The sequence below is a fragment of the Vulpes vulpes genome, chromosome 16, assembly GCF_048418805.1.
Source record: "Vulpes vulpes isolate BD-2025 chromosome 16, VulVul3, whole genome shotgun sequence".
Taxonomy (NCBI): Eukaryota; Metazoa; Chordata; class Mammalia; order Carnivora; family Canidae; genus Vulpes; species Vulpes vulpes.
This window is the reverse complement of record NC_132795.1, coordinates 25,058,290-25,085,977: the sequence shown is the minus strand read 5'-3', so window position 1 is coordinate 25,085,977 and position 27,688 is coordinate 25,058,290. Positions and strand designations below refer to the sequence as shown.

Here is a 27,688-nt window from a genome sequence, read left to right as displayed (position 1 = left end):
CCTTGACACAGGTTTCCTGACCCCACGTTTAATGCTCTTTACTCCTTAGAGCCTACTGGTCAGTACATTTTAAATGTTATCAAGACTGATAACAATGTTGCTTATGAAGAAGGGGTCAGCAAACTATGGCCTATGGGCCAAATGTGGCCCAGCCCTTGGCTTTGTAAATAAAGTTTTATTGCACGTCATCTGTGGCTGCTTTCCTGCTCCAGCGGCAGAATGATGTAAGTACAGCAGGAGATGTATGGCCTGCCAAGCCTAAAAGATTCCCTATCTGGCCCTTCACAGAAAAAGTGTGCCAAAGCAGGATAGAAGAAAGTAGGAGGAAAATGCTACTTCATTAACATACCTGGCTTACTATAAATCCTCCTCCTTAGTGAAGATCCCTTCAAGGAAATACAACGGCTACAATATCGGGGGCGGGGGTGCAACTTCTAAGCAGGAGGCTGTGCGGGAGCTCGGGTCTGCAGCGGTCCCTGGCCCATGGGGCTCAGACACAGTGAGGGCACACGGTGCATTAAGGGCCACAGACAGATGAAACATGAGCCAGTTTTTGGAGCCAGTTTTTTTTACAAAGAGACAACCGGCATGAGGAAAATGGGTTTTTAGCTGCTTAAGATCACACTGTGGCATTCAGTTAGAAACAGTAGGTTTTCTCTGAGCTTCAACTCTCAGCGTTTGCATGATACTGCACTTACCAGAGTGTGTTATAATAACCTGCTTAGGCGTTGCCTCCCCTATTGGCACCCCTAGGCTGTAACCATACTGAGGGCAGGGACTGTGTCTTTCTCATTTTTGTATCTCAAATAGTTTAGCCTGATACACCACAGGGGCTCCGCATCTATGGTTGGGTCTAGGAATGGAGCTCTCTGATGCTCTCTAAAGAAAAATCAACATGATTTACATTGTTAGTGGACATCTGGCAGAGTGAATAATTTTGTACGAGCTTGCCTTCAGGTGGTATATTGATTCAATGACATTAATAGGTCGTGCCGATCCCTAAAAGACAACTCGATTTGTGCACACTGTCAGGATTCACTCAGGTGAATTAGAAAGTCTGGGTGTTTGTCCTTTCCAGGTCTAGCATCCTCTCATACGGTACAGTTGTTAAAACAACAAGGATGGATCCCACTGATTCGTTCTTTGTTTATGATAAGAGCTGATTCTGGCTAAAGACGAGATGAATGTTCCCTGAAGTATTAAACTGAAAAGTAAAACTCCTTTTTTCCCCCCAAGAGAGAACAAAGCTAATAATAGTTCCTCTAGGAGGAAAATGGATCTTCTCTAACTAGTCAGGTTTTTATCTGCTTTTATTTATTTATTTTTAACACTAGCAGCACTGACGGATCCACTGTAAAGCCAAGACAGTTTTTAAAGTTTGATCTGATTATAATCCGAAGCTTAGAATGCATATCTGAGCCCAGGTTGTAGGTTACGAATTATATATGTCCACCTACTTCAGTAAGACGTGTCCTGGCGGGGTAGGTGCCTCGTGCGTGTGCTGCCTGTAATAACTATGTCTTAGGAACCTCCTCCATATAAATAGTTAATATGACTCATATCACAGGGATCGTTTGTTACATTCCTGTTTTGCCAGTTAGGTTGGTTCCACAGCTAAAGGCTTGGCACAGAAATACAGAAACTCTGGACAATGGGTGTGTAGCCACACAACAGCTGCATCTGAGGGCATTCTGCAAGAAGCACAGATGTCGCAGGGGTGGCAGTGTAGTTCTGAGCCTGTTGAAGTGCTGATAAAGCATTTTAAGCACCATCACGTTGCTGAGCCACCACCACCACCCAAGTTGTCAGCAGTATCCGATACTTGTTAAGATAACTTTATAATTTTATCCTCTCGTTCTTTGTTTTCAACTAGAAATTACTGAAAAAGAAAGCATTCCAACGGAAGGAGACTATTGAAAGAAGGTGGCGCTGGGAAGTCACACCATCGTTTCCTACCAGTTTTCTGGAAGACAGAATTGCGTTCTTAATAGTTGGTTCAGGCACACATGACCTACGCACTCATCTCCTGATTCACCCTCAGATATTTATAGCAGCGAGCCATTGGCTCCTGAGCCACTTAAGAAGGCCTGCTGGGCGAGTAAGGAGTTTTGCAAGCAATTACTATGACAAACAAAGTTTTACCTGGTGATATCAAGCCAGAGCCTAGACACAGAAGCGCCCTTCTTCAGGAAGGTTTGGGTTATGGAGGTTATCCTGCAAATGTCTCTTTGTAGAAGGAAACAAGCAGCACCACAAAATTTAAACTTGAAGCTTTACAGACTTCTGAGGAATAAATGGTCAAGGACCTCAGACAACTTCTAGAAAGAATTAGAGCAGTCACATGTAAGAGCTGCTGGTTATTTTACAAGCAGAGATGCAGGAAAATCATTTCAGATCTCATCCTCCTCGTTACTTTCCTCTGCCTGTCTCGGGAGGACTATCACAGGAGTTCATCTGCTCTTAAGCCCCTGATCGAAAACTGCTTGCACACATCCTCTCCCTGGTCTAAGTGTGGTTTTGCAAGACACATGATTGATGCCAATAGATGGCACCTTACATATAATGGACTCATTCTTTCTTGAAGAAAGACGCCTTTTACAGATTTGGCCATGGAAGGAAAAAAGAGGCGAGGCAATCACCGTATAAACATCCTCTCTTTATCCGGGCCATTATTTCCTCTCTGTTTGGGGTACTAAGAAGTTAATGGCCCAGGACACCTTATCAGAACACAAAAGTCTACCTACCTAACTCTTGATACCAAACAAGCTTTAGTTGCTAGGGCTTTTAACTGAGAAGAAAATAATATGCTGGAGAATATGCAGCGCCCTACGGGCCTCCTTCCTAAAGCAGCAGCTTCAGGCAGACAGAAGCCCAACAGAAAGGGGCAACCACAGCATGCGATTTCCCACCACATTCTGTCAAGATGACTCAGTTTCCAGCCATTCTGTCATTGCTGACCTCCTGTCCTCCCCACTTTGCCAGGGCAGATAATCAAATTAACTTGGGTGGGAAATGTAATGACTAGAAAAAAACCCCTCCAGTTCTGACCAACTTACGTCACAGTAGTTTGCTTTAGAAACTGTCTACCATTTATAAAAAGCCAAGCCTAGGATAAAGTGCTATTTTAGCAAGAAATACTCATTACATGCCAACTCATACATTTCCACTAATAGGGTCTACAACTATTTTTGTATCTTAAAAGATGAATATAGGTATCACCAATATTCTGAGGTTAATTCCACCTCACATGGCATTTGTAATCATCTTCTAAATTTTTTACTATAAATCTTCCCATAATTTCTCTTGATTCCACTCTTCCATTTCAGGACAATCTATATGTGTGTTTCAGACCTATGCAATGAGCCAGCCTCAAACGGAGCTGGAATCTCTCAGTCAATCTGTTAATTCATACTTTCTTGGAGTGCTGGCAGATGAAATTTTCTTTAAGTAAAACCCTTTCTCTTTATGCCCTGACTTCTCTATTATAAATAAAGACCCTGATTATGACAGGTAGGAAATATAATCATTGAGGTAGTATCAATAAGAATTGCAAAGTATTATTCCCTCATAGATAATGTAAACTTGACAATAGTAACACAAAATAATACTCTGCAGATACACCACTACTCCTACTAATTTGGACTTTCCACAGAACTATTTCTATATAGTTATCATTCTACTGACCTCGAGTGCAGAAGAAAATACACCCATACTCAAAATTACCCTGGTGACACCCCCTCATCAGACAATAAGGAAATAAGAAAAAATTTGGGGAAGCATTTCCTAAATCTCCCCAAATGCTGACTACATGCTTTCTGTTCGTAAAAGTTTTGTTTTAGAATAGTTTTTTACTTACAGAAAAGTTGCAAAGATAATATGGAGAATTCTTGTATACCTCATACCCAGTTTCCCTCTTATCCCATCTTACATTAGTATAGTACATTAGTTCTAATTAATTAACAGATATCGAGATATTACAATTAACTAAAATGCATAATTTATTCAGATTTCCTTAATTTTTACCTAACGTCCCTTTCCTGAAAACAGGATCTCATCCAAAATACCATATTTACATTTTTAAAATATTTTATTCATTTATTAATAAATAAATGTGACACAGAGAGACACAGAGAGAGGCAGAGACACAGGCAGAGGGAGAAGCAGGCTCCATGCAGGGAGCCGGATGCAGGGCACGATCCCGGGTCTCCAGGATCACATCCTGGGCTGAAGGCAGGTGCTAAACCGCTGAGCCACCCAGGGATCCACCCTCCCTCCCCATATTTACATCTAATTGTCATGTTTTTTTTAGGCTTCTCTTGGCTGTGCCAGTTTCTCAGACTTTCCCTGTTTTTGATGACCTTTATGGTTTTAAGGAGCACCAATAAGCCATCTTTCAGGATGTCCCTCCCTTTGGATTTTCCTGATGTTCTTCTTTTGAATAGATTGACATTATGGGTTTTTGGGACAAAGACTGTGGAGATCAAGTGCCATTTTCATCACATCATATGAAGGATCCATACTATTAGCATGATATATGACTCTTGATCTTAACCTTGATCATCTGGCTGAGTATTTGTCAGTCATCTCCATTCTGGACTTACTTCTTTTTCCCCTTCTCAAACTATACTACTGGAAGAAAGTCATTATATGTAACCTACAATTAAGGAGTGAGGAATTATGCTGAATTATATGGAAATCTTCTGCACAGGAGACCGGTCTACTCTTTATTCAATCACATATTTATATCAGTACAGATATTTATCTTATACTTTGGGTTGTAATTCTATCCTACTTTATTTTGTTGCTTGGAGAATTCCAGTGTTGGCCCCTGGGAGACCTTTCAGTGAGTCCCTCCGACATACCCCCATCATTGTGGACATTTTGAGCACTTCTTTGCTTTCTGGCTCTATAAGATACTTCAAGCTCCATCTCGTATATTTCCTGCTGCATCCTAGAATCAGCCATTTCTCCAAGGACTCTAGTTCCTTTCACTGAAGAATGATACTAGAAACCAAGATCTAGCCACTGGGTGTACACTGCTTTTAAACACCTAATTAGATCTAGACGTGAAGAACTTAGAAAATGACACATTTTGTGAGCATTAAAATTAATGAAGGGAAAGTGACAGAAACTTTCAGCTCCACATTTATATTTCCATAGAAAAATGTAGGTAGATTTTTGCTTTGGATATTTATTATAATCCAGAAAGAAATGTTGTGATTTTTAATTTTAACACAATTGAATCAATGTGTTTGAGAAGGTGGCAAAGTCTAAAATAGCTTCTTAATTTTATGCTGTTTTGAGGTTTCTATTTTTTCGTCAAGAGTGCTATTTTATTCTTTCAAAACAGTGTACGTATTTTCAATGCCTTAGTAGCAAAATGAAGTCTCTATCTAATAATCTCTATGTATGATACTGACATGATAAAGCCATGAGACCAGAAATTATTTGGCCCTATTACTCTAGTGTCAATAAACCATACACAGAGGGGCTTGGTTATGGTTGTTTCTGATGGCTGACATCACAATTCAAAATGCCTCCCCCTTTTGTTTTCCCTCTAGGGCTACAGCTAGGAGACAGGTGATGGAAACAGGAAATAGGAAACATTTGGACATTAGTGGCAATCAGAAGTATCAAGCCACACTCAGCCTAGGAACAGATGTCAGTAGTCCAGACCGCAGGGCGACTACTTGAGGATGATCAAGCATGATAAGCATCTGCTCTATTCAAACTTAAGTACCAGGGCCTCCAAAGACTCTTGCTTACATCTCTGAGATTTCAACAAACTGTGGTCCAAAGAAGAAGGAAGGCAGCTGGAGTTCTGGAGGAGGAAAAGCATTCTCATCCAAATGAGACTGGTTATGTAAGGAAATATTTGGAATTCCACGCACACCTATGATGAGGCTTAAAACATTTGCCTTCATTTTCAACTGTGCACCTGCATCCTAACCAACTAACAAAGGTAAAAGTCCATTAACGTTCTTCAGTAACAAAAACAAGTCTTCTCCCCAAATTTTGTCACCTCATATTGTTTTCCCAGATATTTTACTTTAATCTAGTCACAGCTGGGAGACCATACTCAGAATACATAACAAGAGCATGGTTATCAAACAGCTGAAATAGTGAAAAAAAATCCATGGGTAGGAAAAAATTCTCATAGACCAGAGTTCAGCAGTTTTGCCTCCATCCTAGTGCTGGTCCAAGGATCCTGGATGACAGGCCTAGATTTGAATCCCCATTCTGCTGTTATCTAGTTCCATTAGCACTTGCAAATTACTTTATACACTGGAGCCTCCAAATTAACTGCATATTGAATGGCTGAATTTGTTGGATATTACTACTATGTGTCTATAACCTAATACACTTTCTTCCTCGGTGGGGCTGAGAAGGGTAGCTTTAAAATGATCCAAGTCGACAGAGTCGAGAGGACAACCCCAGTTCAGGCCATCGTGTGGTGCTTTTAAAATTTGCTCTAGTGTTGGCTGGGTTGCGAAGAAGGTACTGAGACTGGAAACTCAGGCCTGATATGAGGAAGGAGGAAGGGGTCTGGACAAGATGGGAGCTGTCACCTTCTGAAGTGTTATATAACATCGGTTATGTTTATTTGGATTAATAAACAGTGTGCAGGAGTCTTTACTCTTTCATTTCTGAGCCCGTATCTCCATGGGCACACTCACGGAAGAGTCACAGAAGGCTAGAGATGCTCATTTATGTCAGTTTATTATTTTGGTACGTGTGCTGTTGTCCCCAGAAAAGGAGAAAAACCGGCAACAGTGAAATAAGAAGCAAAGCCCAGGAGTTACCTCTACAGAAGCTTCCTGGTAAAACATCAGGATTCTCATTTGTGATTCTGAAACTGAGCGTATTTAACAGGTGAAGTGCTTGCTACTTACGCCCGGTGCAGAAAACACCGTCACAGACGTGAGATTTCAATGCTTGTTTTTTCCCCTGATGGCCCCACATTTCCCTTTAAGAAAGAGATGCAGAGAGAAGAAACCAGACCAAACTTCTGCTCTCAAAAATGATCTATAGTTACAAGTGTTTACTAAAGAATGTCCATGTCAAATGATTTAAAAACCAGAGGGAGCTTAAAAAGAAAGAAAGAAAGGAAGAAAGAAAGAAAGAAAGAAAGAAAGAAAGAAAGAAAGAGAAAAGAAAAGAAAAAAAAAAAACGGAAAGATTTAAGTGTATAAGAATGGCATTTCCTGCCAGAAGGGTTTCCTGTTTCAGGCCGCAGCGCCCATGTGGTGACACATCCCCTCTGCAGCCGCAGCCTGCGTTCCACACGCCACTTCTCTGTTCTACTCACCCTTCCTCCCCGACGAACGTGACGTACAGCTTATTTCTCTGCAAGTCTTTTCTGGAGTAGCCCATAATCTGATTGAAAGCATCTTCTAGTAAGTGATCTCTTCTGATAATTAACCTGTCCATAAAAAGACAATGTGAAAAACAGATTATTTCCTAATCCTTATCTTTTTAGAACTGGGTACTTTTGATTCCATTTTCATTTACCATAGTTCACTAGGTGAAAACTGCATTGACTTAATACACTGCTGGCCGCAATACTGCGCATTTGTCTTGAACTCTTACAAGGAGAAGTAAAAATGACATAAGCAGATTGTTGGTAAGCAGAGCACTCTGCCCACGACATATAAAAACAACTCCTGAGTCCTTTCTGAATGGTCAAATCACCTTATCCCACAAGGAAAATGATTGTAAAACAACACAAACACAAAATTTTTGCTTAATGGAAGAAAGACAACTCTATGAGGTAATGTTTTAAGCGTGAATGCACCTACACAAGGAATTCAATTACTAAGGATGCAGAGAGATGACTGTGAGAACCAGGAGAGGAAAATAAACACTCCGTGTTCTTCAAAGCAGACACATTTATGACTGTGCTTAATTTAATTTTTAAATTAAGTGAATTTGAGATTTCCCCAAGTGACAGATACAAATGAATGATACTTGTGGCCAATTAATCTACTTGAAAGGCATCCTGAAGCAGATATCAATTTGCCTTTAGTGCAAATAGTGATGGGAGGGTGGACACAGAGAAGCCTGGGCTCAAGACTTCCTTTTTTTTTTTTTTTAAAGTAGGGTCCATGCTGGGCATGGAGCTCAACACTGCACTTGAATTCATGACTGTGAGATCATGATCTGAGCTGAAATCAAGAGTCAGATGCTTAATCGACTGAGCCACCTAGGGGCCCCTCAAGACCTTCCTGAGTGAAGCATGAGAAGGGCGAAGCTTAGAGAGGTGAGGTATTTGGGCAGCTGATGTGTGTTGAGGGTGAGGAAAGTGGGACCTTTGAATATATTTGAGCCAGCCCTCTCTGGGTCTGTGGTGTGGCAGTGGAGACCCTTCTTCTTCTGCCTCTCTCAGGTGGCACAGTGATCTTTAGTGGGCACACGGGGCAGCGGTGGAGGAGGGGATGAAGAAGTACAGTTAGCTAGGGAATGAAAATAATTAGGCTGAACAACATGATGACGTTTAAATATCGTCATTTGAAGGTGGGTAAAGCAAGGCAGAAATAACACTGATGACATACTTCACTGGACAAGTGAAGCTTATTTCACAGAACAAAACAGAGCTGAGCAGTGTTCCTGCACTCAGGTCAGGTCAGATGACAGTGATGGGTCTGGTGTGTAGTACAGGACATGGTGCCAGCCTTTTATCTAATAAATACACTGTAAGGGAACAAAGAGGCATTTTTCAGGAGAAACAAATCAGCTTTTTACTTTGACTATATTTTTTTTATGGAATTCGGTGATTGTTTTAAAACCTTAAGCTCAATGGTGCCTAATTCCAGAACTCCGTCTTAGAGGATCCTGCAGTTTGTACATGCCAAAATAATTACACCGATTAAAACAACGGCTGGTCATCCCAAGCCACAATCAATTTTCTACATTTCCCAACTGCATCCCAGCCCTTCACCATCACCCAATCCACAACTCTGTATCACTCTGACTTACTTTAATTTCCCTGGGCCTTGTCCGTATCCTTTAGTCTCTAACTTCCTGTAAAAGTTCCTTAGTTTGGCTTCAAAGTCCCGCTTGTAAGGGGCTGGAGCCCGGGCATTGGCACGCTGAGTACCTATAGCAAAGCACAAAAAGAGAAGGGTCTGGATTTGTGCAATGTTCTGATGCTCATCACATCCCCATGGGAAAAAAAAAAAGAAAAGAAATACTGCCAGGGGGCTGAGACCACAGTCAACAAGCAAAGGGAGGCAATCCTTGTAGTGCCCTCACTTTTCACCTCCCCACGCTGAAGGCTCTAAACAGTGCTGAGCCAAAGTCTTGGGATATTTCTGAGTGGCATTTTGGTCGAGAATAACAATCCTGTTTGCACAGTTACGATGGTGTCCATATGAGTGTCAGAGAGGTTTCCCTTTTTAATCCAAACTAATATGAGTCCAACAGAGTTACTCATGTCTAATGGGAACTGTCAGGGTGGAACATCTCTGCTGAGATGATCTCACGGCAATGAGACAGGAAGTCACAATGTGAAAGCCTGTGGTGTATAAAGCAAGAACAGTGAGTTTCCAGACTTTGCCTTAAGAAAAGTGTACAAAATGTCTTTTAGATATGCAGCATAAGAATTATTTTAGACTTGCAATCACATACATTTTATACTGCAGGGTAGAACCATGTTGCTACAAACAAAGAGCCCAGACATAACTGTAGACTCACATGTTTCCTGGCTGCACAAAGAATAAATAATACTGCTATTTGAAAAAAAAAAAAAAACCTGCTATTTGTTGTACTCTTAATATGTGCCAAGTGCTGGGATCATCCACAGATGACCTAAAGATGTTTCATATGTCATCCAACGGTAAGTTTCATTAATAAAATGTAAAAGTAACAGCTGGTTCCTCTTTCTGGAGAAAAGTCTAGCTTTGTACCACAAGGTGACTAACCGACCAACTGGGACAAAAAAAAAAAAAATGATGATAAATATGAGACTCACACGCAGAGCCATGAAAAAACAATGGACATTTCCATGAAATATTTCACAACACAATAAAAGGAACCGGAAAACAAAAGTTGTGAAGTCTCGAGCATTACATACCATATAAGTTCATTAAATATTTCTTTAAAGAGTCAACTCATAATTTTTTTTTTTTTTTGGCTAACGCCGTGTTAGGTTCAGCAACATATGCTCAAAATGAATAAGATGGGATTGCTGAAGTAGATATTTCGGTTAGGAAGACAGAAATAAAACCTATCAAACAATTCGATAAACAATTAAGTCCTAAACTAGGTGATGAACAAACTAGAGGGCATAGGGGACGAAACTATAGCCTTGGGGCTGTACCCAGCCCTAATGATCTGTTTTGCTTGGCATACAATTGTTTTTTAAAGATTTTAAATTAACTTCCCGCATTTAAAAGTTAGGAGATTTCAAGTAAAACACAAAACAAAACAAATTTTCTCTTGAAAATTATTTGGAAACTCTTGCGACAACTGGCTTGCATTTTTCTTGAGACCACAGTGGGCCGCTGCTCCATTAAGTGAAGCCTGTGCCGCCACTACTCGATGATACTGATGCCTGGCCCCCACCTCGGTCTTTGCATTTGGGATCAGGGTTCCAGAAAAGTAACCGCAAATGAGGATAAGTAGAGATCAAGATGGAAATGACTGTCAGGAGGAGACTTAATTGGAGGCAGCCCTCGTACACAGAAGAGAATCTCGAGTGTCTCCTGGGGTAGTGCAGCAAGAGCTGGGAGCAGCACCCACGCATGTTTGGAAGACACTCAAGAGACCCTGCTAACCTAGAGCATGGGGGAGTGCTGGGGACTAACTGGGAAATTTAATCAGATGGTCAGAGCCAAATTAGGGAGGAATTTAAGAAAAACCCTCGCTGAGGAGTTAGGGCTTGGTGCAGTGAGTGGTGGGGAAGACTTCAGAGGTTCCTGAACTAGGGGGTAACACCCACGTGGTGCTTTGTAAAGCCCAGGCTTTCCGAGTGTGGTGGGTGGACTCAGAGTGGGACGGAGAGGAGGGATCTTAAGGAGGGGACTGGCTGGGAGTCACCATGGCCCTTGGAGGCCTGAGGTAACAGTGGTGACTCAGAGAAGCGTTTATAATGAGAAATAAGAATTGCCAACAGATAATAAGTAAGGAAGAGACCTGGGGAGCTCGGATAGTAACATCAAACTTCTAAACAGTAACTGTCATTTGTTAAGTGCCGGCTATGCATATGGAACCATGCATCACAGAGAGGATCTTGGGAAATCCTCACAAGTTTACGCAGCAGGCATTATTATCATCACCACCATCACCACTTCGTCACTAGGGAAACAGAAGTCATATGCCAGTGAATGGTAGCTTTGGGATTTGGGCCAGGCCTATGTGGCGCTGAAAGCAGTGTGGGAAACGCTGGTGGACAGGGGGCACGTGAAGCTTTACACGTATCGTGCTGGAGAGGAGAGCTGCCCAGGTGGCTATCCTCCATTTGAGGACACAGTCCTGGAGTTCCTGTGAGATCAGCGCCACACCCCGCATTAAACGAGTTAGTGTATGTCGCAGGGCGCTTTGTGAGGTGCCTTTGCCTAAGTGTTAGCTGTCCCTGTTATTATCTGCAGAGCGATGAGTACTAAAGACATAGGGAAATGTCTTGGGGTGTTAAGAATGGGTTTTTGTAAAAGTGGCTATCAATCAATGACATATCCAGAGGTCTGTTTGCACGTTTATGAGTCTTTTACCCAAAGAGCGAAGACCTATGTCATAAAGGAAACAAACTTGATCTTAAAAGCTCTAGGATACAGAAGAGACTCCTAAGTAGTGGTTCTCACTCCTGACTGCACATGGGAATCACTTAAGAAGCTTTAAAAAAAATCCCAATGTTCAGGACACACCCAAGACCTATTACATCAGAATCTGGGGGTGGGGCCCAAGCATACATGTTTTATGCAGCTCCCCAGATGACTCCAATTTGCAGCCAAGGTTGAGAACCATTATCCCCTACAGGATGGTCAAATGTGCTCAATGAAACATCTGGGGAGCATCCAGAGACCAACATAGAGGCAATGCTTCCCGCGAAAGGAATCATTTGCAACATGCGGATCATGATTTCCAAGAGCACAGGTCCATACTCTTGGATGGCTAAGGGACACGGCAGGGCAGCACAGGCCCACTCGGGTAGCAGAATGAAGCTGGTGCCACAGTTTGAGAAACTGTAGGATAGTAAACCCAGACAGCTCAGAAAGCAGTCATCGTGAATCAGCTTCCAAGAGCACAATCATTAATAGGTAGGAGGAAAAAGAAAAACAAGAGACTGAATGAAAATCTTTCAGGACTCAAAAGAAACATGATTCAAAAGCTGACTGCTTTTAAAAAGGCACATATACTCTTACTGTATAATTTGAGAGGTTTAAAAGGATGCGGGAAATGCCATAATGCATTCCATCAGTATCAATATAGACACTTAATAAAAATTAGTTCTGACTCCATTTATACTCTAGGTTGAAGAGATTCAATTACAGAGACTCTGGAGACAGAAATTGTTAAATGCAAAAATTCTTTTGCTAATGGTTCTATTATGAAAAAAAATCATTTACACATTACTTCATGGTTTAAAAATTACAATAAATTATGCTGTTGGCCCTTGTCAAGCTCTTAATGCAAGTTAGGTGCCCTGCCAAGAAATTCCAGGGCAGGAATGATGTTACTTCCACTTTAGAAATAAAAAATGATCTTGGAAGATTGAGCTAATAGAATCGTTTGGGAACCGTAACTGCAAGCAAAGTTCTAGGATACAATACTCCTACAGAGAAAGTAAAGTAACTTTATGGTCTTAAAAAAGGAAGTCAGATACAAAAAGGTCAATGTTACACATTTAGGAAGTGATCAAATAAATGGCTGACTTCATGGATGGTCAGCATTATGTTAATCATCTGCAGGAAAAAATTTCAGTAACAGATATTAGGGTTTTTTCCCCCTTATCATTGCTATGCAGACCTGAAGTACTTCCATATCGTATGGCACTATTTCCATTTACCATGACAAAATTGCATGATCGTATACAAACTAAAGAATTCCTCCTGACAAAATACTTCAGGTGACAGTAGAAATATTGGCATCAAACCACTAGAGAGTCTGGGTTTTTTGGATTCCAGGTGTGCCACCAGGATCCCAGATTACTTTGATGACCAGAGCTCACTCTGCATTGGATGGGATGGAGTTTGCTTAATCCAGCATGGCTCTGGCCTCTGTACTGAAATGGCTCAGAGGTCTATTTCTTTCCTGGTTCACTTTCTAAAAAAGTTCTCTATGACTTATTATTATTATTATTATTTATTTTTATTATTATTATTTTTTTACGATTCCCTATTAGTGAATGAGAACAAACCATCAAGCATTACAATAATTTTGGAAGACTCCATCTTCTGGAACACAGCTTAACAACAATGAAAGTTAAAGGGGAAAAAAAAATGCTGTCTCCAAAGCGGCTGGCTCTGAGCACAAGCACCGAAGTCCTTGCAGTTTTGCTTTATTCTCAAAGAGTAGTTAAAGGCCCTAGGTCGTTGTTTTGAGCTTGTTAATGCTTTCATTTACACACTCTTTATTTTTCAAAACCAACTTACAAGCTGATTTTTTTAGACCTTGCAGATCAGAAGAAATATATTAAAAGGGGAAGCTGAAAGGCTAGTGACAGGCATTCTCTGATAGTACTAGGGGGTGAGGGACAAGGGAGACTTAACAACAATAAATGGAGACAGTATCTGGGTTTCCTTCAGTCTCTGGAATCCCAACTTCCCTGTCTCCACCCACTCGGGGACCGTCCTTCATTTGTACTGCTTGGTTCCTAGCATATCACTGTGGGGCTAAGCACAGAGAAGAGAAGGAATTCTTTTTCTAAAAACAAGCACACGTGACCCTTGAACAACATGGGTTTGAAAGGCATGGGCCTGCTTCTATGAGGGTTTTTTTCGATAAATACAGTACAGAACTGTAGTATTTTCTCTTCCTTGTGATTTTCTTAATAATGTTTTCTTTTCTCCAGCTTACTTCATTGTCAGAATGCAGACTATAATACACGTAACATACAAAAATGTGCTAATTGACTGTTTATGTTATGGGCAAGGCTTCCTGGGAACAGTAGGCGATTAGTGGTTAAGTTTGGGGGGAGTTAAAAGTCATATGCAGGTTATTATTTTTTTTACCTCACGGGGTGGGGGGGGAGGTCAGGGCTCTGGGCCCCCACATTTAAGGGTCAACTGCTACTTCAGGGACTGTGGGCAAGATGGGGGGAGGGAGGAAGGAGGGAGGAAAGAGAGAGAGAGAGAGAGAGAGAGAGAGAGAGAGAGAAGGACAGGAGATGGGAAAGCAGCTGCCAAGATGCTAAGACTTTGGAGGGAGAGAGAGAAGGCAAGAGGGCCCTAAGGGGTCTCGTGGTGTGGTGGGAAAAACAATTCCCTGTCATATCCCATGCCCTCAAGACCACCTTCAGCAAAGAACCACGGGGCTCTTCAGTGCTCTCTGGTCTGTTGAGTGTGACCTGTGCTGGCCCAGCTTTCAGATAGTTCAGTTCTGGTCAAGTAATAACAGCTCTGTACGATGATCCCCCCCAAATCACGAAATATCTCCAGTGCACTGTGAATAGGGAAGTAGGGAGAAATATAATGAATTTATGGAAGAGTTTCAGTAAATGGTGGGTTAAATTCTCTGACACTTAGTCATAGCTTTGGTTACATGGAAAATTCACATATGTGAGCACATCTCCAATGATATTAGATGAATTAGGTGTTACTGCATTTAAATTCCTAGAAATGTGGAGTTACAAAAGGTCCTTAAATAAACTTCTGGGTCCCCTATTTGGCATAATGAACTATATGGTGCTTGGAAAGATTTTCCCCTTCTGGCATAACTAAGGTCGGGATTGGCGTTATAACGGTCCTAGAAAAACAAACCTTCACATTCCAAAATTTTGACAAATTTTAGGTGAGCGCTCTAACAGCTGCGAAAAAGCAGCAAGTCAAAGTTTCCAGAGCCCCTCTCTCTCCTCCACTTGAAGACATGTAAATGTACTCAAATAAGGAAAAGTCCGGAAAGTTTACCAGATCCCGAGGCATTCTGAAAGAAGATCATTCAAATTTGTTATTGTCACAATTTTCACAATATTATCCTCATGCCAACAAAAGGGATGAAATTCTAGTCCCAAGAAAGAGGAACAGACCACTTTAAAACATCCAAAAGGCTTTTCACAAGCACGATGAACTTCAGGAACGTGGTAGGAGGAGACTCTTTTGTACTCAAAGAATCAGAAGATTACTCCACAGGGTAAATGAGGCTAGCTAGTCCTGGCCTTGTAGGATCATGTGGAATCAGTTACAGTAACTTCCATTGATATCAGGCAGTTCATCCCAATTTCAAGATCAAATAAAGCCTCCTGAAACTGAATAGGCCAAAAATATGGAGATGATTCTCCCGGAAAATTAAAACCACCACAAACACTGCTAGCAATTTAGATATATTTGGGCTCTACATATCTTTGGAAAATGTTTGGCTCTAAATGTGCTTCCAGAATGCATTTTACTACCACCACGGATTACTCATGTGCATTTGTGATGCTCAGTGAAAAGAAGCTAACTTAGTCACCATTTAGGAAGTTCTTATAGTCTCAAGGAATGTTTAATCAGTCCCCAAGAGCACATGACTTTGTAGGGCTTAGAAAGGGACAGTAGCTGTCGATCAACCTTTTTCTTGAGGAAGATGGGCTGCAGAAAAGCCCTGGGAAGGAGAGCCTTGCTGAAATGAGCAATAATCCACACAGCTTCACTTCTTTAACCACAAAGCATCAGGTAAAGGGACAACCCGTTTTGAACTTCATCATAGGATCTAACTAAGATAAAGACCAGTCAGAATGATTAAATACCTAGGCAGTCAGCTCTGTAAATCGGGGAGAGATGTATTCATAGTTTCCACTTTCCAATGGTTGAAACATTGAAAAGCTATAATTATCAGGATCAGATTTCCAGAAAGAAGGAAAAAAGGGATACATTAATACTTATTGGATGCTTGTTATGTTGCAGGCACCAGGCAAGGTATTCTACTCCAAGTAACCAGGGGAGGTGATTACTGTTATTCCCATTTTACAGAAACATACATTCAAGTATGGGAAAGAAGCAAACTGCCCAAAGTCACACACAGCTGGTAAACACAGAGGTCGGCTCTGAATTCCATCAGTTTTTCCCCTACATCTTTAAACTCACCTGAAGTGTCATAGACTTATTTCTTCTCATCCTGGATCATCAGACTAGGTATCCCTACTTTGTTCCAAAGTTGACCTTTACTTTGTCTTCAATGTCCTGCCTTCAAGGGCCTCTGGTATGATTGCTGCTTCAACAAACAAGTTTTTGTTTCCACCCACATCTTCTGACTTCTGCACACACACATGCTCAACTTCCCCATCCTAAAAACCTCTTCCTTAACCCATCTTCTGCTTCTAAGTACTGTTCTATTTTCCTTTCTATTCATCACCCTACTTCATAAAACGAATATTCTATACTCCTGGCTTCTGCTCTACTTCTTATATCCTTCTGCAACTGGTCACTTTCCAGTTTATAATCTCTTATCTCACAGAAGCTGCTCTGAAAAAGGCCATTTATAACTGCATGATGTTGAAATCCAATGGCCTCTTCTTAGGCCTCATCCTTCTTGAATGCTTTGAGGATTTGGCCCATTCTCTACTCCTCGAAGCCTGGCTTCCCTGAAAACACTTTCCTAATTCTCTTCCAAAATCCTTTGTCTCTCTTTCTTTAATTTGCTCCTCTATCTCAGCCCATTCCTTAAATACTGAAGTTCCTCATGTTACCATCCTCTGTTTTCTCTTCTTTCCATGGGCTTGTCCTCTTCAGTTCCTCCAATCTGTCCTGGGCTTCCATTGCCACCAGCATACCTATATGCCAAGCCACAAACCTCTCCTGAGCTCCATGGCTATCTTTTCCAATTGTTTCTGATATCTCCAGTTGGACGGCTCAGAGATTCCTCAACAAACTGTGTTCAAAACTAAACTCACTGAACCCCTCCTTTGCAGGCTAATCTTTTTCCTTTCCTGGTGAATGGTGTTGTCATCTAGGTGGTGGGGACCTCAGAATCTTCCCTACCTGGACTCAAAGTCCTGATTTCCCTACATCCTACCTATCCTTTTGAACTAACTCCTGTTTCCCTCTTGTCCAGCCCTGGAGCAGGTCACCTGGGTTAATGCAAAAACCTCCCAAGTGATTTCTCTGACTCCATTATCTCGTCTTCTAATCCATCCTCCATATTGCCACCAAACTGCTCTTTGTAAAACACGGTATGCCTTTGTTTTAAATTTTCAGTGGCTCTATACAAACTGCAAACTAAGGCTTCAATGACCAACCAGCCCTAGCCTATTTTTCCAACCCGAGCTTTGAGAACTTGCTCTTACTTGTAACTATTATTTGTCCCTAAACTGCTTTCATTCTTCTGAGGCTTACTTAGGTTATGCTACTCATTTACCTAGAACACTCTTCTTCCTTTGGCCCACCTTCATCATCCTTCAAGGCTCCCTCCATATATTATCTTTATCTTTCCCTCAAACACCCACTGCTGGTCTTGAAGGAAGAATTGTTCCCAAATCTGTGTTCCCACACCTCTTTTTACAGAACTAACCACAGAGCTTTACAGAGTCATTTGCTGACTCACTGCCCCACCATGAATCCTTCAAAGGCAGAGACTGCATCATTCATCTTTGTAGCACTGGAGTCTAATTCAGTGCTTGGATCATAGTTGGATGCTCAATAAATCTGTGTTAAAAGAACAAATTAATAGATCTTTTCCTGTTTGTGGTATTCAATTAGGCTTTACTTCATTATGATAGGATTTGTGAAAACATGTCATATATCAAAGACTATAGAGCAGCTTTTAGTGACACATATGGAGCTTGCATTTCTATTAAAAAGAGCTTTAAATTCTGATAGCTATTAAAGAGTAAACAATATACTGGGTACAATAAAAATAAATATAGCTGATGTTCTGTCAACATTATAACAATTTTCCTTAAAAAAACTCATTTCCTAAGCTAGATTTTCTATCATCCATCCATCCATCCATCCATCCACTCCTTCATTCATACCATACTTCTTTCAAAAAAAGAATTTGAACTTGAATATTTTAGTTTATCTATCAACATGTTCTACTCACCCATGTGTCTCAAATCTTCCTCTCTAATGCAGTTAGTCATTACTGCAGGGAAAAAACTACCAAAGTCCATTAAACTAATTTTAATTCTATATTATTTCTTGAAAGTAGACATTTCTTTTGATTAGAATCTGTCTTCTCACCAGAACTTTTTCAATCCAAAAGCTAATATAATATTTTGTGTCCTAATATTTTCCAAGATATATTAGGCACTACCTAACATAACGCAAAGTAAATCCTGTATCTGAGTATATCATACTGCTGATATTTATCTTCTTATTCTGGAATGGCATTATCTTCCTGTCACAATGAATGGCCATGGGAACAAGCCAGTTTTAAGAGACACCAAGTGCCACACAATATGTACCTGTGCTAACACTGAAGATGTACCCAAAGTGTTCCCTTACTGCCCTTTGTGAAGGACAGAACATTTAACTGTAGGGTAGCTTCTCAGAGGATTCACTGCGCACAGCAGGCGGACTTACCCGGCGAGTTCTGGGGAGAGGACACAGGGGAACCACGTGGAGACTGACAGTAGCTGGGGTGAAGTAAGGCATGTGGAGGCACATAAGACATTATCTCTTCTTCAAATAAACTGGGGAAAGACAAGAAAGCAAGTGCATACTTTAGCCAAAAAGGGGGGGAAAAGCCTTCTTTCCACATGAGTAAGAGTTGATTTCTCACTCTGAGGTCTGGCTCACATCCCAAAGGGAGCACTTGTCCCCCTAATCCTGTAGGTCATTCTTGGGGCAAACAGCTGTCTCTTGCAGCTCATGTGAAACCTATGGTTATGTGCCTCTTTTCCTACCAACTCTGGACAACGGGATTCCTATTTTGCCACTTTAATCTGTGAGTCTGAATTTACATGTTTGCTTGAACAATAGTACGTGGGCTTTTAGATTTGAGAATAAGACTCACATGTAACACACAATGTTTACTGAGAACCCATAATGGAGACACAAAGTATGTTCTTTATCCTCAGTCTAAGACATATACGACAGAATCTTAATATTCAAAGAGTTTAGGATTTAATTGGAGAATTAAAAGCAAAATAAAACAAAACACCTCCTACATAATTACAACTGCTAAATAATTAGCTCCCTTGTTTACTCTGGTTTATAATGTTTTTTTAAATGTGAGGTTTTTGATATTAGATTATTCAATCCAGTGTATTCTTTCTTCTCCATATTGAAGTTTCTTTTTCTAGGACTCTCCCAAAAGACAATAACCATGGACATGAGATCTTAGAATCTCAGACTTTTCATTAAATATTAGGATAGGATAAAAGTACTATTGATTGCACTAAGCTCCTGACATTTGACAAATACTTGACAAAGTAGAATTAAAACAGCAATAAAAGTAAGAGGACTTGTGTCTTTTAATTAAGAGGAAGAAACAGGTTTTCCTCAAACTTGGCCAAATCTAGAAACCTGTTACCTGTTTTCAGAAAAAATTCAGAAAAAAAGTGGCAACAGTTTATTATTATAGAGATTAAGGAAAGGATTCTTAAGGCTTATCAACACCATTTCTCAACTGAGGCAATTTTGCCCTCCTTCCACACCATTTGGAGACTTTGGGGGAATGTCTGAGGATACTTTTAGTTGTCATAATTGGGAGAAGGTATGTTTTTGGTATCTAATGGGTAGAGACCAGGATACTGATAAACATCTTACAATACACAGAACAGCTCCCTGAAACAAAGATGTATCCAATCCAAAATGTCAATACTTTTGAAGCTGAGAAAACCCTGGGTTATAGCAATGCAATAACAACTTGATAATTCTTCTCTAGTTCTTTATTTACATGCACACATCTGCTAGACCACTGCAGCAAAAGATTTTTAGACATGATATTATTTTTTAAAGCTATCTTTCCACTTTTAAACTATTAAAGTCAAAAAGTGGGAATCCCTAGGTGGCTCAGTGGTTTAGCGCCTGCCTTCGGCTCAGGGCATGATCCTGGAGACCTGGGATCGAGTCCACATCAGGCTCCCTGCATGGAGCCTGCTTCTCCCTCTGCCTGTGTCTCTGCCTCTCTCTCTCCTCTGTGTCTTTCATGAATAAATAAATAAAATCTTAAAAAAAAATAAAAGTCAAAAAGTTTTAGAAGCAGAAGTAGGAAATAATCATATTTATAATACCAAGTTAAGGTTTTTTTTTTTTTGGCCCGGTCCCAAACGCCGCAGACAAGCCCACAGCCACCCAACTCCGTACCGTTGGCGACTCGGCCCAAGTTAAGGTCTTAAGTCATTTTTTCTTTTTTCAATAAATCAATAGCCACTGGAATAATGTGAATTTTAAATTAATTGCTAAGGAATAGTCTCATGTAATAGTTGATATCACAAAGATCTGTAAACCTATGGCTAAATTAACTGAAGAGTAGGAATTAGCACCCTTTCTTTAGATACCTACATCTGTGTCCCTTTGTTCCATGACATTTATCATTTCCTTTAAATATAACCAATACTCCGGAATCGTTCGTATCAAGAAAAATATTTTACTTGAAAAATTTAATACACAAAATGTAATATAAAATAAAACATTTGATTCATATCATCCAGGATTAACAAATGTTAACACTACTATTTTTGCTTCAGACAAACATACATGCATACTTACACATCTTTATATATCTGCATGTACATGCATATATGTCTGTGTATGTGCATTGTGTATACAAGCCCCTTTGTTTTCCTCTGCCATGACTTTAATATGGTATCCTCCTTCCATAGTTTTATATTTTGCAATAAATATCCATAAATAAACAATATACGGTTTTGCCTTATGCACTAAAAAAAGTACATAGTGCTATGTAAGTATATAGCACTCTTAAACTGCTTAGTTCAATATATTTCTGAAATCTATCCATGTTGACAGATAAGAATCTAGCATATTACTTTTCCTACTATGCAGTTGTCCATTCTATGAACAAACAAATTTCTTTTTCTATCTCATTTGACAAATGTTTAATTTTTTCCAAATTTGTGCTATTATCAACAATGGTGCAGTGAAGATCCTGTATATACTGCCTTGGGCACATGCAAAAGAGTTCTTAGTATAAATATGGTATATATTTAAGAGCAGAATTTCTCAGGCGTAACACATACGCCTTTTCAACTATACAAGATATTGTCAAATTGTGTTCTGAAAAGGTTGTAGAAATTGCAATCCCAAGTCCAGACAGTATGAGAGTCACAATTTCTCATTTGATATTATCAGACTTTCTGGCTTTTTCAAATCTAATGTATGAAATACTATCTCATTATTGGAAATTGCATTTTATGATTGCTAGCATCTTTCCCATAAGTTCACTGGCTATTCTTACTTCGATTTCTATGAAATGCCTTTTTTATATCCTTCATCTATTTTTCTTTTCAATTCTATTCTTCTAAATTGATTTAAAGACATTCTTTGTGTATTCATAATATCTTTGCTTTATACATTGTAAATATATTCTTCCACTAGTTTGTTAGCTTTCTTTATGCTTTTATATGTGGTGTCTTTCATTATATAAATTTTAAAATTTTAACATGGCCAAATGTATCAATCATTTCACATATAAGCTTTGATAGAGGTATATTTTTTATAGGAGTTGAGTTAATGAAATAATATATGAAATAGAATAATCAATAATAGCTGTAACAAAGTCATCTAAAAATTCTTGAGTTTTAAATGGCAGTTTTTGAAAATAATCTCACATAGGCTTATTTTGAATTGAATAATTTCCTACAGCTATGGCATCTCTATATTGCAACTTGCTGATAATCAAATCCATTTGTACCAGGAATTATTTTCTTTTTTAAGAAATAGGGGTACCTAAGTGGCTCAGTCGGTTATTCTGGTTTCACCTCAGGTCATGATCTCAGAATCCTGGGATCAAGCCCCATGTCAAGCTCAATGTGAAGTCTGCTTGTTCCTCTTCCTCTGTTCTCCTCCCTCTCTCTCATAATTAAATAAAATCTTAAAAATAGAAAAAGTATAAAAATAGACACAAAGTCTTTCGCTATGCATACAACTAGTCCATTGCTTGAGTTTATAGTCATTGATAACTCAAATTCCAAAGTAAAATAAAAGTAAAATAAAAAATAAAGAACTGAGGAGATCTCAAAATGTTTCCAAAACTATTAAACATTATTTTTTAAGAGTTTATTTATTTATTCATGAGAGACAGAGACACAGAGAGAGGCAGAGACAAAGGCAGAGGGAGAAGCAGGCTCCATGCAAGGATCCCAATGCAGGACTCGATCCTGGGACCCCAGGATTACACCCTGAGGCAAAGGAAGATGTTCAACCACTGAGCTACCCAGGCGTCCCTAAACATTATTTAGTAAGTATCCACATGTAATACATTGTGTCATCACATAAAATTATGAAAATAAATACATTTGATCGTCTAAATTAAGTAAGTCTAGAACTTAATGACATCATTTGCATGTAATAAATATAGAACTATCACATAATAAATGAATTTCTCATACTTTTCCAAAGGCCTATTAACGTCAGAGAACATGCTGTTTCCCCAAAAAGGAGAAAATGTAGCCTTGCTCTTTATGTGTGTGTGTGTGTATGTGTGTATACGTGTGTATCTATACATATACATACATATACATACAGAAAACTGATATATATATTTTTAAATTCAAACACATAGAAACTCATGCAAAATGCAGTGTTTACCAAAGTACAAATATTCTAAGCTATACTGTAACTTAAAATATTTAGGGCTATACCATCTAAAGATTATTTAACTAAGAACAGGTGAATGATCATCATGATTTCTATTTTGTTTTCATTAATTCCCAAAGCAGAATCCTTTATTTTAAACGAAAAACCTAAGATTTCTAGAATGAAGCAAAAGAGTCATAGTCTAGCCAGAACTCTATAACAAAAATATTTTATTATCAACCAAACTATGGTAGAAACATTGTATTACATATTAATTGACCAAGAGTCTTCCTGACCATGTAGCACACTATATTCTGCTTTCAGAACTAGCTTAGAACAATACAGTCATGGGTCACCCCTTACACTCCTGCCTCCCAACAGGTCTTGTTCAGAATCAAGTGAAGTGAAGTCTCTGTGGGAAGTGATTATATCCCTTTGAATTATGCTCCAACTATCCAGTAAAGGAAAATATTTTTTTTTACTTCAGTTTTACAAATATGGCAACTATCATGTAGGCAGCTGGAAATGGTTAGGGTCAAGATCATCATGAATATCATGAATGAAATTGTTAGCACTCTGGGATAAATAAAACATTGTGTGGTATGGTTCAGCCTGACTTTCCCTTTAATTCTTTCAAGGTTATGATGGTAAGTGTCCCAACTACTAGTAGAGCAAAGCATTATTTTATTCTAGCCTCCTACATTTAAGGGTTAATATTAAGAATGAAAAATATTTCAAAAAATTGCTAGTTTCCTTTTCTAAACTACTCTAAAATTTAAAACCAAAGCTGACCTAATCAACAGAAAAGAAAATATAATTGGGTCATTTTTATGAAGGGCTATCAAGTTGACAATGAGTACCAGTGATCAAATTTCACCTTTCTGATCTAATTTCCCAAACCTAAGCTCTCAAAATCATTAAAAAAAAAAAAAAAGTTAAATCAGGAAAAAAAAAAGGCAAAGCACATTTGGAGGAAAAATTTGAAATAAAAAAATAAATAAATATGACCTCTATTCTACTCTAAAGAGGTAAGTAAGCCCCGCATGCCCTTGCATTCCATTTTGTGAGTGGGACATTCTATCCACTGGCCTTTACTAATAACCTTTTCCTTCTACAAAATCACCTCGATTATCAACAGGGGGAAAAAAAAACAAACAGATGTCAGAATAAGAAATGCAATCTGAAATGAATCATTACTAAACCAGCATCCTACAACTTCCACATCATGAGTATTCCACAAATCTTTAAAGAATAATGGAGACATTTTCCGGCTACTAATATCAGAGTAGTGTTTTCTAAAGTGCTCCCTAAATCTGATGGCCGAAGACTTTCTACGTCAAAAGCGGGTGTTACATACCTCAGCAACATAACAAGGTCTGCATCACTTGAAAGACGCACCAATCCTGGGGTCCCTTCAGTTCGGATAAATTGGATCTTCTCCCTATTCAAGCAAAGAAACAGTTCAAAATTTACATGGTAGACCTTCTGAAACATGACTCGGTGCCTTAGGCACCATTTCAAAAATAATAGTCACAACATTTTTTTTTGTATCTACTATGGGGTAGCTAATGTTTAATATACCCAGAAACACATATCCAATAGAGACATGGTCCTTGCTTTCAAGGAGGACCCATGAGCATGAAAACTGCCCTGTCCTAACACTGGAGAAAGATTCCTTTATTGCTTTTATCATTTCGCTGCTCAAGTTCTACTACAGGTGGTAGTACCATCCAACCAATACAACTCAGTCTCTGCTTTCAGTTAGAGCCTGTTGTGGGCTTGAATCTAAGCAACTGTTTAGGCCATTCAGGCTGATTCCCTGTTATTCCAAAAAGTGAATGTGTAGGGATATTCATCTGTTTTCCTGGGGTTATACTTCTAAATTATGTGTGATGAGCACATTCCTACTTAGAGGCAGATAGTATCTAAGCAATATATACTCAATAAAGAGGCATATGTCTCTTTGAAATAACTAAAAACCCGAAACACTTTTAGTTACTACAGTTAGTGGGATAGATTACGTGTATACCTGTGCAAATGTATATATTCCTCTACATACATATATCAAACCCAATTGTGAGGGATTTCTACCATTATTTTATTTATAGATATAAGTAAGAACATTTTTCTGTATGATGAGCCATCATCATGCTGCTATTTTCAATTCTTTATATGAAAACAATTTTAATAAAAATTTCCCTGTTACTTCCCCTCATTTACATGATACTATTTCAAAGCATAGTATATTAACTTCTATAAGACAAGAAAAAAAATAAGAACATAAACTATGGTACTGAAAGCATTTCATTTGATAGTAACATAGGAATAAACACAATTATGCAATTTTACTCAAAGTGCTAATGATAGCATAGTCTGATTTTTGTACGTATGTAATAAAATATTGATCTTTGATATAAGTATTTATTTAGATTTAGCTCCTCTTTATAGATGATCTTGTTTTTCTGCTTTATATTTTCCCTAAAGTTCTACTGCATTTTACATTTCCAAATTCCAAATTTCTTCTTAATTATTTGCAAGCCTGAAGACAATGAGGTGAAAGGCAAGGTTTAACTGTTGAAATGGAAAACCCATAATGTACAGAAAAGTCCACTGATTTGCTCTCAACCACATAGCTTACAAGGACTGATAAAGAATTTGGCTGCTTCTAGCTAGATCCATTTTAAACAATATATTAGTATATAAAACATCTTATCTTTGGCATTGCCAAATTTTCTTTTCCAACCTTTGAGTTACACATACATATACCCAAGAAATGAATGTCAGACACATATATAAAGAAATTGTTCAGAAGGGAAAAACCAGCCTTTCTGCTTTGTTACTTCAGTTTGAAGGCTTGAACCAAGCAGAACATTTTCCCTCAAGTGCTACAATCACATGTCTGAAGCACATGACAGAAACCAAGGCCCATTATCTGGTGAATGATTTTTTTGGTACAAGATATGAAAGTTGGTTTTAAAAAGCTACATTCTTATAAGGGTCAGTAATAACATGCTTTGATCTTGAAGAATCAAAAGCTATCTGCAACAAACACAGTTTATCTCCTTGCCCTATCATCACAATGAATCAGGCAAACAGAATACACGGGAATACAAACAGGGCACACGCTCTCCTCCACTTCTTCAGCTGGAGCTAGACAGAATGAGCGGGGTGATGTAAAAGATACCACGCACTGGACTACGGTCTGTATGCTTCCTGGGAATAAGGAAAAGATCATAGCTTCCTGAGTCACAAGGATGACAGGGTAGGAGGATGGGGTGACTTGGTGATGGGCACTGATTGGGGTACTTGATGGGATGAGCACTGGGTGTTATGCTATATGTTGGCAAATTGAATTTCAATTTAAAAATTTTACAAAAAAAAGAAAGAAAGAAGAAGAAAGAAAGAAAGAAAGAAAGAAAGAAAGAAAGAAAGAAAGAAAGAAAGAAAGAAAAAAACCCAAGGATGACAGGGTGAAGACAAGGAAAGACAGCAGAGGAAATATGCCAAGTGGGGAACTTTTCAACCCTTTCCAGATATTAACTATTAAGCAGGGAGAGCAACTGGTCTCATTCCTTAGGCCAGAACATACCATACGCCAGAGGAAGCTAGTTTTCACCAGGCCAGCTCATTTATGGCACTGACAAGCTATGGGTCAGCCACTGGAGCATGTCCCAGATGCACACCATACCACTGAGTACCTTCTTAGGCTAACATTCATTCCTTCTTTCAGCAAACATTCTCTTAGTGTCTAGATTGTGCTGGGCACCATACCCCATACTGGGAATCCAACAGGGTGGAAGACCTAGTTCCTTTCTCAAAGAATTCATGGTGCAGTGGAAAAGTGATAGTCAATTCTAGTATCATATGAAAATATTGAAGTTGTCCCATTTGCTTAACTAATTCTGGTTAGGGCTTCTAGTCACTCCTATTCCACAGAGTCCTTTCTTTTTTTTTTTTTTTAATAAATTTATTTTTTATTGGTGTTCAATTTACCAACATACAGAATAACACCCAGTGCTCATCCTGTCAAGTGCCCCCTCAGTGCCCGTCACCCATTCACCCCCACCCTCCTCCTCTTCCACCACCCCTAGTTCGTTATCCAGAGTTAGGAGTCTTTATGTTCTGTCTCCCTTTCTGATATTTCCCACATATTTCTTCTCCCTTCCCTTATATTCCCTTTCACTATTATTTATATTCCCCAAATGAATGAGAACATATAATGTTTGTCCTTCTCTGATTGACTTACTTCACTCAGCATAATACCCTCTAGTTCCATCCACATCGAAGCAAATGGTGGGTATTTGTCGTTTCTAATGGCTGAGGAATATTCCATTGTATACATAGACCACATCCTCTTTATCCATTCATCTTTCGATGGACACCGAGGCTCCTTCCACAGTTTGGCTATTGTGGACATTGCTGCTAGAAACATCGGGGTGCAGGTGTTTCATTGCATCTGAATCTTTGGGGTAAATCCCCAACAGTGCAATTGCTGGGTCGTAGGGCAGGTCTATTTTTAACTCTTTGAGGAACCTCCACACAGTTTTCCAGAGTGGCTGCACCAGGTCACATTCCCACCAACAGTGTAAGAGGGCTCCCTTCTCTCCGCATCCTCTCCAACATTTGTTGTTTCCTGCCTTGTTAATTTTCCCCATTCTCACTGGTGTGAGGTGGTATCTCATTGTGGTTTTGATTTGTATTTCCCTGATGGCAAGTGATGCAGAGCATTTTCTCATGTGCATGTAGGCCATGTCCATGACTTCCTCTGTGAGATTTCTCTTCATGTCTTTTGCCCATTTCATGATTGGATTGTTTGTTTCTTTGGTGTTGAGTTTAATAAGTTCTTTATAGATCTT

The 27,688-nt window shown here is 39.3% G+C and overlaps 1 protein-coding gene across 4 annotated transcripts in view; it reads right to left on the bottom strand.

Annotated features, from left to right (window-relative positions):
* The window catches only part of HECW2 (HECT, C2 and WW domain containing E3 ubiquitin protein ligase 2), a 357,715-nt gene that overhangs the window by 30,710 nt on the left and 299,317 nt on the right, over positions 1-27,688 (bottom strand). For all 4 annotated transcript variants that reach the window (XM_072741976.1, XM_072741975.1, XM_072741977.1 and 1 more), the window contains 4 exons: positions 24,190-24,273; positions 18,654-18,763; positions 8,977-9,097; positions 7,310-7,423 (listed from right to left, as the gene is read on the bottom strand). In XM_072741976.1, coding sequence (XP_072598077.1) covers positions 7,310-7,423; positions 8,977-9,097; positions 18,654-18,763; positions 24,190-24,273 — 429 coding nt within the window. The remainder of the gene's footprint in view (positions 1-7,309; positions 7,424-8,976; positions 9,098-18,653; positions 18,764-24,189; positions 24,274-27,688) is intronic.